The 13,285-nt window shown below is 38.4% G+C and overlaps 1 protein-coding gene across 3 annotated transcripts in view; it reads right to left on the bottom strand.

Moving 5' to 3' along the window:
- Positions 1 to 13,285, bottom strand: part of LOC146374507 (serine/threonine-protein kinase VRK1-like) — a 28,247-nt gene that overhangs the window by 9,577 nt on the left and 5,385 nt on the right. For all 3 annotated transcript variants that reach the window (XM_084947889.1, XM_084947891.1, XM_084947890.1), the window contains 5 exons: positions 10,542 to 10,611; positions 9,891 to 9,978; positions 8,295 to 8,403; positions 8,007 to 8,099; positions 6,229 to 6,361 (listed from right to left, as the gene is read on the bottom strand). In XM_084947889.1, the coding sequence (XP_084804015.1) occupies positions 6,229 to 6,361; positions 8,007 to 8,099; positions 8,295 to 8,403; positions 9,891 to 9,978; positions 10,542 to 10,611 (493 nt within the window). The remainder of the gene's footprint in view (positions 1 to 6,228; positions 6,362 to 8,006; positions 8,100 to 8,294; positions 8,404 to 9,890; positions 9,979 to 10,541; positions 10,612 to 13,285) is intronic.

The following is a 13,285-nucleotide window of genomic DNA, read 5'->3' as shown; positions in this document are numbered from 1 at the left end:
ATAGCCCAGAAGAAGCGTATAGTATAGCTTTTATTTTGGAAAGAGCCATTTCTCTGTAATAAACTCTTTTTTCCAAAGATGAGTGATTTCTCAATCAGATAGATTTATTTTTTTTATTTTGTTGTTTCAGCAACATTAAATTTAAAAACTGTACTTTTGAGTTAAAATATATATTTATAATTTTAAATGATAAATTAAAAAGGCATGAACATTTTTTGTATCGAAAAAATATCGAACCGAACCGTGAATTTTGTGTATCGTTGCACCCCTAATAAAAAAAAAATAATAATTTTTTTTTTTATATATATATATATATATATATATATATATATATATATATATATGATGCAGATACCGTCTTTTCCACCTGTTTTCATATTTTTCAAACCTTAATGTTTGAGTGCTTGAGAACAGGTTCAAAGAAAGTGCACTCTGACAGCCTAATCTAGCAGCAGCTGACTCTGGCTTACACAAATGTTCCAGTCTCAATAAATTTGAGATTTATTGAGATACACACCCTGCGTACGGGGTAGTCTCAGTCTATACAGCCTCCTTTTGAAAACCCCGGGAACTACTCTGATGGCTACCCAACTGTCTTTATTGATGTATACTAAGGTGTCAAAACTTGTCATTAAGGGTAAAGGGAAAGTTAATTTTGTCTTCATGGGGGAAAGGGTTAAAGAGTTCAGAATTTAAAATATTTTTTCACACATGATTTCATTTTTAATTTAGTCTTTGTTAAAATATGCAAACCTGGGAAAGACGGGATATATTATAAAGTCCTAAATAAAGATGACTTCAATGACTTAAAATGGTAGAACCAGTCCTGACTAACATCTTTAATGGCTACTTTTTAAACAAAACAGATATGCACAAAGCCACAGAGAAAACAGAAGAAGGAGTAATCCAACATTTAAGAAACTGTCGTCATGTGCCACGCTTCATCTCAACAACTCTGATAACAAGAGTTAGATGCGTTTGCCCTTGTGGGTGTAAAGTGTGCATTAAGTCAGTGTTACACTGAGGCTGCCTATTGTTGTAAATAATTACACAGCCCTCCATAGATACCAGGAGCCAGCTGAAAGGGAATAAAGATGAAAAATACATGTGATACTGACACTAGAAATAAGTGTTGCAACTTCCAGAGTACTATAATAGATTAACAATTAAAAAGACAACAGCTACAGTAAGTGCTGCAGACCTTTGTGTATTCTGTTATCGCAGTTCAAAATAGCATTTTGTGTGTCTGCTCCTCTGTATTCATGTAAGCATTTCCCCTCATACTGTCCTCAACAGCACAAGACAGAACAGAGACAGCTGCATCTGAGTACATACCATCACATATAAACACTTCTCAACGGAAGATTGGACACAACATAAATACGCAAGTATCGTGCATACGTAGCATTCTCGGCATACACATGCATTCTCTACATGCTTTAGACAGGGAGGTGAGGAAGTGATGCTGTTGTTGTTAATTATCTCCTATTGTTATTCAGATTCTCTAAAGCACGCTGCGGTGTCACACTCTTAACCCTTCTGCTTCACAGTCTTGTCTTTCAGAGACGGTCTTCTGTCTGCCGACCGCCCACCGAATGGCGGTAATTACACTATTTAACTCCAAGTTCATAGGCCGGCACTCGCGTTGCGAGTTCACCAAAGCTCACCATGGTAACCTGTCAACATCTTTGTGGGGATTGTTGCCATCAGGGCATAGAAGGGTCAAGCTCTTAAACTATATCTCCAAGAGCAGTCACATGTACTCTAACACTTACCGGTCCATCTAAGCAGGTATTAAATATAACAATATCTAGAATGTTAAGCATGTCGAATTTTTGTGTAGCTCGGGCACCAGTCAAAAAAAACACAAAACAAAAAAAAAAACCTTTTTTATTGCTGTTGGCTCTAAGGGTCGCTTGATGTTGTCACTTTACGTTTTTTCGGAGAAATCAAGTTTAACGAAGCGTAAACACCAAAAAATTAGTCCAACTTGGAAGTGCCCAAAAATGCAGTTCTTGGAGAGGTTGTTTGAGACTGGCGACAAAAATCGAGCCCAGTGTAAAATGTCAAACCACACACCATTAAAAAGCATGTTTACAGCCTGGTACAAGAAGTGGCTTTGGCTTCTATGGGTAGTTCCTTCCTTCAATAAACAGCTATAGACTATGTGCAACTTAGCATATGCTACTTCCGGTGGGGAAACTCCTGTAGGGCGCTTCGTTTCCGGTGTGATATTCGTGTCTTGTTTACGGTTGGGTTTTCCAAAAAAAGTCAACCAAATGGACGAATCAAGCAGCGATTTACATTTCTCAAGTTGTCTTGGGCATTTACCGAATATATCTGTAGATGATGTTCGTCGACTTCTCGATATTTTTCCCTCGTGCCTCAGAGCAAAAGAGAGAAAGGATTGAAATTTCTCAGTATTTGTATATAGAGTTCCCTCATTTATTGCGGATGTTATGTTCTAAAAATAACCAGCGATAGGTGTTTAAACACTCTCAAAGTTCAAAGCTTTGTAAAAAAAAAAAAAAAAAAAAAAAAAAGGCCATTATAGAATGAAACCAAAGATCAAAACCTGTTTTCAGTCCCAAACATTTATTAGAGAAATAATAAACCTACAGTATATTTGTTTTCCTATAAATAATAATGACAGATTTTAGAACTAATGAATTTAACTTTAAGCTTAATTGCTTAAATTAAGCTTAATGCACTTTATAATCCAGTACGCGGTATGGTTAAAAAATAATAATAATAAAAATTAAAAAATAAAAAAAATACGGTAACTGCTACCTTCCTTTAGCATGTCCAGAAGTCCAACTTTTTGTGCGATGGTTAGCATCTTCCTCTGCCTTTTGGGTGCTACCGCAGGTGCCTTTGACGGTGCAAAACGTTTCGTCGACATTGTTGTGTTTGTTGGGGAGAAAACTTACAAACATACAGTACAGCACTTCAGAGTCACATTGCTAGTGATCGATGTAGCGATTCTGTACTGTACAGGAGAGCACGGCACGGAGGAGATTGACAATGATCTACAGCCGATCGGGATGCAGAACATTTGCCTGTTTAAATCATAAGAACTGCCACTATACAGAGATGTGCTTCTGAATGTGGATGATGTGTCTTCTGCATGCAGTAATGCAGTTCTGCTTGTGTTGAGTGATGTAAACAAACAATTGATCTACGCTCTTCAAACATCAAAATTGATCATTTGATTTTTTTATGACACAGCAATGGTGAGTGTTCCCACCCTCTGCTCTTTGTAACTTAACGTAATCTTTCCGTTTTCGTATTTTGGACATGATTTTGGAGTCCACCTTCACAGTAGCAATTGACTGCAAAATAAAGCTACCGGAAATGTACAACCTTACATCCGGTCTTAAATCAGGAAATTAGTATTTTCTTGTGCACAAGGTCTATACACTGGGAGTTGTCGGCAGTAGCTGTCTGCTACGCTTTACCTTTGCTTACTTATAGGCCATGAACTAAACCTCACAACTATGTTTGCTCTGTTGCGCCTTTTGTAATAGTTTTAATGCACTTATCTAACAATAGGTGCAAATATTAAGCAAGAAGTAGAGTTTCTAAATCCATCCATCCATTTTCTTCTGCTTATCTGGTGCCGGGTCGCGGGGGCAGCAGCCCAGACCTCCCTCTGCCCGAACCACCTCAACTGGCTCCTTTCGATGTGGAGGAGCAGCGGCTCTACTCTGAGCCCCTCCCGAATGGCCGAACTTCTCACCCTATCTCTAAGGGAGAGGTCAGCCACCCTTCGGAGGAAGCCCATTTCCGCCGCTTGTATTCGCGATCTCGTTCTTTCGGTCACTACCCACAGCTCGTGACCATAGGTGAGGGTAGGGACGTAGATCGACCAGTAAATTGAGTGGAGGAGAGTTTTTAAATGATTTTGAAAACCATAATGAACCTGTACAGTTCATTAACGCAGCTTAGTAACCAAGCTTGCTAGCACTTGCTGAAAACTCAAGACATCTTATTTAGATTAACAGGTGAGATGCACGAGTCGAGAAATCAATGAGAGAATTAATCGTCTCTATATCTAGCTTTTCTTTACAGTCTCCGGTCCTGATATGTGACCAGTTAATTATTCTTTGGATTTTTTTCTAACAATTAAGTACCTGGAAAAGTTTGTAAGTACCAAACTAGAATGTGTGTTAAACTGTGTCTTGATTAAAAAAAAAAAAAGCTTAAAGACAAAACATTATCAAGAAAGTTAATAAGTAATTTGCTTGCTAGATACCAACTAAAAGAAAAAAAAAATGTGGAAAAAAAAAAACAGTATCTTTCTTTCTGCTGCTCCTTCTTTTCCCTCTTCTAAACATTTTACAGTTGACATGCTTTTCATGTGATGGTTTTTGCTGACAGGACACAATCTGAACCTCTTTCAATTATCGATTATGCTGATAGAAACTCTCCCATGGAGATTAGGCAGTCTGAGCCATGCTAACTCACAATATTGAACCGGTGGGTAGTGGAGTTGGTCGGTGTGGAGCTCACAGGGGTTATCTGTGACTTGCTCTAACCAAACATCAAAGCCCTTAATTAATGGGGGGATGAAAACACGATGCAGGTTATGACTTTAGCTAATTAGAGAATTGTTAAACAGAGATGGTGCTGGGGAATTCAGTAGGGGCCGCGGATGGAGAATCGATGGTCAATGAGGAAAGGGAGCAGGTAGGCAATTTGCCAGTTAATGTGTTCCCAATACCAGCAAGGAAGCCAGTCGGTGCTGAAGTGGACACTACTTTACATCTATTGATAAAGACGGAAAGAATAGACATTATAGTAGCCTTAGTAAAGATAACGTAAAGCACTTTGTGAATTTTGAACACCTTTCATTCTAAGTTGTAAAATCTGACATACTTAATCAAGTTAATGTCTCTGTTCTGGTAGATTGCATTAGAAGACCATATCTGAAAGTTAAAATCTGTCATTATTATTTATAGGAAAACAAATATACTGTAGGTTTATTATTTCTCAAGTTAAAAACTACTACTACTACTACTACTACTACTAATAATAATAATAATAATACACTGTGGCCAGTAAAAACAAAATACATTTGTAATCAGTTTTTTTGATCAGTTTCAGGAGCACTAAAATATGATATCAATGATGTAATCTAGAGAAATGCTGATATGTAGCATTCATCTACATATTAGCAGAAGAACGCTACATCTGCTAATATGTCAGAACTCTTTTTAACTAACTAAGAGTATTTTTTACTAACACATTAAGTAGCTCAATCTAATTTTCAATAATGCATCTTTGTTCATGTTTAACTGTGTTTCCATCACAGAAATGAGGGTGGCATTCAGGTATGATCGTTTTAGCCTCTGTAAGAAGTCCCTGATCAGAATGTTGTTCGTTGGTCAAGCAAGCAATGCGTTTTAAGCATTATTATTCCACAGGCATTTTCAGAGAGACCGCAACATTTCTTTGTTTGTAGTTTGTGTGCAGCAATAGCCAGTATGAGGCCGCCAGCAGACAGACAAGTCCAGGATTTGTTGCCCATGTTTGCAGAGAATCAGATACAATAGGAATTTGGAGCATCAGACTTTTGATGCATCAGTGGACTAATTTGTTTAATCTTCTCAGGGCTTTGGCCCTGCTGTGGAAACAATTCACAGGACATTACACGGCAATTGGCAAAGTGATGAAGATTGTTTCAAATCATCATAAGCTTCAGAAACTTTGCTGTAGGTGTGCAAGTGCGGACCACTTTAATTAATACTGACACAATTGCCCCTGTAATAAGCAGGGGTGTCTTCTTATAGCAATTTAAGTACCTGGTGGTATCTTATTTATCCAATTTCCATTTAAGTAGGCCAGTAATAATTAGAATCTGGACTTAAGTTGAAGATCATCAAGCAAAGATGTGTGGAAAATGGTTGAGAATTCAATTTGCACAGGACTGCTGACTGTTAAGTGAACTGAGCACTTAACGAGACAGAATGAGCCCCTTTGAATGTTGTACTCCATAAAAGTTACTGACCAAAACAAAGATGTATGGAGGCAAATGGACTGTGCAAATGTATGGTGAAGGTTTATTTAGCTTACCTACAAACAAATTGTTTTGTGGGTCATATATTCCATTGTGTGTAATTTACCAGGCACGTAAACCAACCATTAATATCCTGACATAAAATTTGAACATTTAGACAGGTTTTTATTTTCTGTTATGTTTAACTATTTAAAAAGTCAAGTGCTTACCGAGTCCTTTGTGGGCATCAATGCTGGTGTATTCGATGGTTCCATTATGGCCCTTCTTGGGGTTTTCCTTGTATTCTTTGTGGACTCCATCAGGGCAGTATCTGTAGGACAGCCCATAGTCTGCAAGGTAGACCTATAGTTCCCAACAGGACAGAAAAAAAAAATAGTCTTCCCATCTTAAAGATACATGTGAGTTTGTGCGACGTCAACAGTTGCAGGAAAAAAGAAATTGTGAAACCTTTGAAATGTTTTTTATTTCTGCATAAGCATTGCAATTGTCTCAAAATTAAGCAAAGCAGGAAAAGAAAAGCTGATTAAACTAAGTGAAAATAGTGGAGTTGATATACAGGGGGAAAACATCCATTACCATATATCTGCTTTCAACAGATAAGGTACAGTTTTTCCATTCTCCAAACATGACACTCTCTTTCAAACAGCTTTCTGGCTTTTCATCAATATCTTTAGCAAATTGCAGACAGCAGCAGTGACTTGAGAACAGTACTTTCACCTTCCAGTCATGACATGGATTATTTTATATTCTCCCAATGATAGACTTAGGTATCCTATAGATCCCTCTTCTTTAAAAAAAAAAGAAAAAGAAAGGGCACCTCCTGAAAACTGTCAGACATTCACTAAAAACAGACTTTTCCCTTCTCACAGATATTTAATATTGGGTCATTGTGCTATCCTGGGATCTGCTGGAGTCAGTCGTCTAGCTTGGGGGTCACCACACTGAACACTCCGATTACCATTGTCACCACTGTTACCTTCACCCTCCACATCTTCTCGAGCTCTTCTCTGAGCCCTTGGTACTTCTCCAGTTTCTCGAGTTCCTTCTTCCTGATGTTGCTGTCATTCGGTATCGCTACGTCTATTGTTATGGCCGTCAACCTCCGCTTGTCTACCACCACTATATCCGGTTGGTAAGCCATCACCATTTTGTCTGTCTGTATCTGGAAGTCCCACAGGATCTTAGCTTGGGTGATCTTCTTGACCACCCTTGGGGGTGTCTCCCATTTTGACCTTGGGACTTCCAGGCCATACTTGGCACAGATGTTTCTGTATACTATGCCGGCCACTTGGTTATGGTGTTGGTTATGGTGTTCCCCGTTTGTTAGCATCTTGCACCCTGCTGTTATGTGCTGGATTGTCTCAGGGGCATCTTTACACAGCCTGCATCCGGCTTCTTGCCTGGTGTGATAGACCCCAGCCTCTATGGATCTTGCGCTCAGACCTTCTTCCTGTGCTGCCATGATTAGTGCCTCTGTGCCGTCTTTCAGTTCAGCTTTGTCCAGCCACTGGTGGATTTCTGGATATCAGCCACTTCCTCTGTCTGCCGGTGGTACATACCGTACAGCGCCCTGTCCTTCCATGATTGTTCCTCTTCTGCTCCTCTTTCTTGAGGTTCTGCTACCTGAGGTATTCACTGAGCATGCAGCCAGTTGTGGCCATCTTCCTTATGTACTCGTGGATGTTCGTTGTCTCACTGTGGTACTGACACACACTAGCCCTTGGCCTCCTTCCTCCCGCTTTCCTAGCGGCCTCTTCGTGGTTCCCATTTGCCTGTGGGATTCCCAGGTACTTGTATCTGTCGTCAATGTCTGCAATGTTGCCTTCTGCTAGGTGAAATTGTTTAACTGAATCCTCTACATCTTTTTTATAACTTTAATGAAACTGAGATGTTGTTTTGGGTTATAATTAAGATCAATGCAGTTTAAAGAAAATCAGCGGGTTTTATTCTCTCCTGTAACTGTACCAGGGATCTGCAGTGGACTGACCTGTTCAGGGTCCCTGTAACCCAGCATGAGGTTGGCAGCTTTAATGTCAGCATGGACGTACTCATTCTCATGTATGTACTCCAGTATATCCACCTGGCACAAGAATCAAAGGCAGACAAAACAAGAATTTTATAGGCAGACAGTAATGCAGTAAAACGAAAGTTTTGGGAAAACGGGGTCATAATTTGTCAAACTGGCCTTTAACTGTGTCATTGATAGGCGATCAGGCTGCCTCAGCTTATTTATACTGGTATTATTGAACAGGTCAAAATATGATAATTATCTCACCAGTCTCTGTCCAAGCTGGAGAACAGTGGTCTTCTTCAGTCGGCCTCCACTGGACTCACAAGCTTTCTGAAGGTCACGTCCCAGTCGATCCATGACCATGAAACGATACCTGAGTGAGAGAAGAAAAGCTCAAACTCTTGTCCTAATTCTGACATAACACAACACCAGATTTACTAACGACCCACACCGAAACTGTACTTTGTATGAAAGACTATGACAGGATGTTTTATTTACCAAAACAGTGGAACAAAATGCCAAAAAACTGATGCTTTTCATAAGATTCACAAACAAGAGTCATAATATAGCAAACAAAGATGAAAAATCAAATAAAAAAAAAAAAAAAATCAGAGAAAACAACAGAAAAAAATCTAATACTGACAGTGATGTGAAAAAACCCCAACACATTTTCACTAAAAGCAGATATTCTATTGGAAATAATTACTATAGTTGCCTTAATTCTAAGGCTAGATGGTTGAAATCTGATATTAAAGCAGATGACAGAGCTTTTAAGAAAGCACACGCAACCTCCCCCTTCTTAAAATCAGTTTATCTGCTTGATTTTGTTTGTTTTTTTAAACTTTGGTTGTTATACAAATGGATTTCGCACTGGTGCATACAATTTACTTGATATATGACAGCACAAATAAATACTGATGTCCACTTTACTCATGTGCAGAACACGAACAAAAGCCAGCTTGGCCTGGTTTCAAAAAACCCCAGAGGTCCTTTTCCTTTACGTTCCAAATATTTTACCATTTTTAAGTTCTGCCCAAAGAGTCTACTTTAGAGCAAACTTCATGGAGCTAAATGATGAAAAAAATGAATATTTTTTTGCTGCAGTCAGAGAAACATGCTCTGTTTGTGTTTTGATGCATCTTCTGATTAGATTAAGGCTAAAATACAGCCATATGCAGTGAAAATAATTTTTTTTCAGTTATGCTTTATATTAAGGTTCTTGTAATAAGCATTAAGTCAAGAGTCAATTAATCTTTTTTATAAGTTATTAATATGTGTTAATAATACTATATCAATGTCAATATACGTCTCTAATTAGCTTCATGTAGACAGTGCACACATGAATAGATGCATGGAAAGGCAGAGAGAAAAAAATAGCTTCAAAACTGACACAAAGACCTGATCTGGTTTTCATAACTGAATGTAAAATATCATATATACAGTTGTTATGTTGCATTCGGTTATGAAACCAGATCATTGACACATTTGGTATTATTTTATGCATTTTATACATGCATGCATGCATACACACACACACACACACACACACACATATATATATATTTTTTTTTAAGGAAAACAAAATAATACCAAATGTGTCAATTTCTACAAAATACTACACTCATTCCAGTTAGGACAGCTGCTGTTCACATCTACATTATTAAATTTAATAACATTTTTTTTTTTTTTTACATTTATGAATCTAAACACAGCATTGTTCAAGTTATTTTCTCTTTGCTTAAAATTTGGTGATTGCAAAAAAAAAAAAAAAAAAAAAAACACGCACACACACAACAAAAAAAAAACAATCATAGCAACCTATGAGTTAATCAAACCTATTAGTGTTGACTGTGCCAATACCTGAGGTTATTATACTCTGCAATTCCTGACCCCCAGTATGTCGGGATGCCCAGGAAGTCCAGCTTCTTGCTTCTCTTCCATTTTTGCACTGGAACAAGTTTAGGAACAATCACAGGTATGCATCTACACATCTACACAAGATGCTAACATGGAGCTATTGTGTCTGAACAAAAAAACAAAACAAAAACTGAGCTCTATGAAAAGTAGACAAATGTTTTGCCAAAAAAGAAAAAAAAAAGAAAAAAGATTTGTCCTTGTAAGTGTAAGAACGTGTGCATACAAATATCAATCTTATTGGGACTACAAATACACACACACACAGAGGCCCCAGACAAAGCAGTGGGCCTGGCTCAGGGCTTGATGGCGGCTGGCCTGACTGGCTCTCAACCAGGCTGGCAGGTGGTCAGGGGCTCAGTGGAGGCCCGGGCATCATTACGTGTGAGTATCTTCCTCTCCAAACGAAGGCGTTGGAGAGCTCAGACAAGCACGGAGAGTGGGGCCCAACTGCCACTGAGGTGCATGTTTGCTTTGGCTTATTATTAATTACTGAGCAGCACTCAGCAAAGCCTCTGAGTCTGCAGCCACTTCATCAGTCAAACGCTCTCGTGCTCCAGCGAGCTGCCGGGACACTGGACGGGTGGTGCTACTCACTGCTCTCGGGTTTGGCTGCCCTCTGGTAGAACTTGAGCTCCGAGAACAGGGAGCCATTCTCCTGGTACTCCTGCATGTATGAGCACACAGTATTAGCACAGTGCAGCTTTAACCAGTGACCATGCAAAAGTTAATTGTCTGTGTCTAATTCCAAAAGGTAAAATTGTGAAAAAGATTTGTGTCTCGGCCAGTGAGCATCATGTCACTTACATGCCTGTTTCAATGCTTTGTTTCCTGGTTGTTTATGTTATGTATCGGAAGAAATCATAAAAATACCTGGATGACACATGAATGTTGTCTAACTTTAGTCTCGCGAACCCATGTGAACAGCCCCGTGCAACTCTAAATGCTTTTTTTTTTTAAACTCAAGTCCATGCCCAAACTTATGTTAACTGCAATTGTCACTGATAAGATCTTTTAGAACTACTTCACACAGTTCCACATACAATAACACTGCTAGCTGACAAATAGAATTAGAATAATAGCATTAGCTTAATTTAGTATCACAGCATAATAATTAATTGACTACTGATTGATTAATTGACTTATTGAGCTTGCTTAAGAGAGGGATTAGTTATCGTTATATCTCAAATTAAACAGCTGACAGTAAAACATCAAACAATATTTTCTTCTTCCCATTTATTTCACTGGAACATCAGGAAGCAGCAAGAAAATTTAGCATGTATAGGACTGGTTCAGAACCCAGAGTCAGACCCTGACGAAATGGCAGAAGAAGTAGAGCCATGTAACATGAGGTGTACGGACAGAACCTTCTCATCCAGGTGAAAGGGGATGAGATGAAAACAAAGAAACAGTAAAAACTAGTATTTGTGATTGACTATTTCCTAACTGGAAGCACACACCTCCTAAACTGTTGGTGTCGTTGAGAGTTTGCAATGCAACCAGCAGAGATTTCAGGAAGTTACTGCTCCCAGCCAAGACACAGTCCAGGACATAAACCCTTTTAAAACCAAAATGTGTCAATATTTAAGCTCTGACTTTGGTTGGGATTCAATCGAATTTACTGTGCATTTTTTCTGTATGGCACATAGACAAACAGGCATTAATTAGACATCTCTGATTCCTGTTTCAGGTTTCAGAGCATCTTGGGGACACTAGTAAGTAGAGATGGACCGATCCGATATTACGTATCGGTATCGGTCCGATACTGACCTAAATTACTGGATTGGATATCGGAGAAAAATAAAAAATGTAATCCGATCCATTCAATATCACGAAAGCACCTCACAAAACTTGCAACACGCCGTAACTCGCCTCAGAACGTTAGCACGTCGGAGCAGTATGCATCATGTGGTAGAGCGGCTGTGGCATGCGGGACCTGTCGGTGGTCTGGTTGAGCATTTGGAGCTTCACTAGCAACCCGGCATTTCATCTCCGACAAAGTTATCCCCGAGAGAAGTAAAGCAAGTGTGTAAGTCCATCTCTGAATGTTTGTAAAGCATTCCTGCGTTAAGCTTAACAAACGATATATGGAGCGACTGCCTCTTCTTGCTGCTACTTCAATCATGAAACTGCTTAATGATCAGCTGATCGGCTTTTCTGTCGCGAGTCCGTCTCTCTTGTTTGTTTTTGGCCCACTTTGCACCAGAAAGAGGAAACCAGTGGATAAACAACAGCAGCACGTTTAAGCTTGATAAGCTGTTGTTAGAATTTATTTAATATTACTTTCTACACCAGGATCCTTTTCTACGTAGCTGACGCTGGTAACTGTGCAGGGGCGGATCTAGCAAAGTTTAGCCAGGGGGGCCGATAGGGCATTAACAGGGAAAAGGGGGCACAGAGACATACTTTTCTTTCTTATTCTCATTTAAAATGTCTAGCTTTTAATAAATAATTATCTGACACCCAAAGTTTTAATTTGATGTAAAATGAATAGAAGTCCATTACTGTATATAGTAACTATTAAGTCTAATATATATATACCCTAGTAAGCTATAGTACTTTTTCCTTTGGGAAGGTACCATCTGTGCTGTCTGCAATTTTGTTGAAGAAAGATGTTGAATCTATTTAATATTTCTTGAAAAATAATTGATTTCTGTGCATTTTTTTTTCCACACTGCATCAAATTAAGGTTGATTACGTCGATTAAGCATCATGAGGTGGACCGTGAGGGGTGGTTCCCTATTTTTTATTTATTTATTTATTTTTGTTGTTGCTGGGAGTTGGAACCCTATTAGTTAGGTTGCTTAATATTTACGTTAAGTACTCTTTAAAATACCAGAATAGGGAGGATGGTGTAGGTTTAAGTTTATTAGATTGATCAGTATTGCTGAACTATGAAATTTTTATTTTTTTTTTTTCATACAGGTATAACAGAATAGCTTTAGTGTAGTTGTTGTTTTAAACTTGAGTATGAACTTATACAAAATGCAGCAAGATATTTAAAAAAAAAAAAAACTGTTTTATTGATTAAAAAACACTATATCGGATTCATATCGGTATCGGCAGATATCCAAATTTATGATATCGGTATCGGACATAAAAAAGTGGTATCGTACCATCTCTACTAGTAAGTAAAGTAAGTAAAATTTTATTTATATAGCACCTTTCAAGATAAAAATCACAAAGTGCTTCACAGAAGCTAAAACCTAAAAATAAAAATCAACCAAAAGCAAGTTTAAAAAGATGAGTTTTTAGCTGTTTTTTTAAAAGCGACCACGGAGTCCACAGATCTCAGGCTCAAAGGGAGAGAGTTCCACAATCTGGGGGCCACAGTTACAAAA

This window comes from Perissodus microlepis, chromosome 13 (assembly GCF_051167445.1).
Source record: "Perissodus microlepis isolate ML-2025 ecotype Zambia chromosome 13, ASM5116744v1, whole genome shotgun sequence".
Lineage (NCBI taxonomy): Eukaryota > Metazoa > Chordata > Actinopteri > Cichliformes > Cichlidae > Perissodus > Perissodus microlepis.
This window is presented reverse-complemented; position numbering and strand designations above follow the sequence as displayed.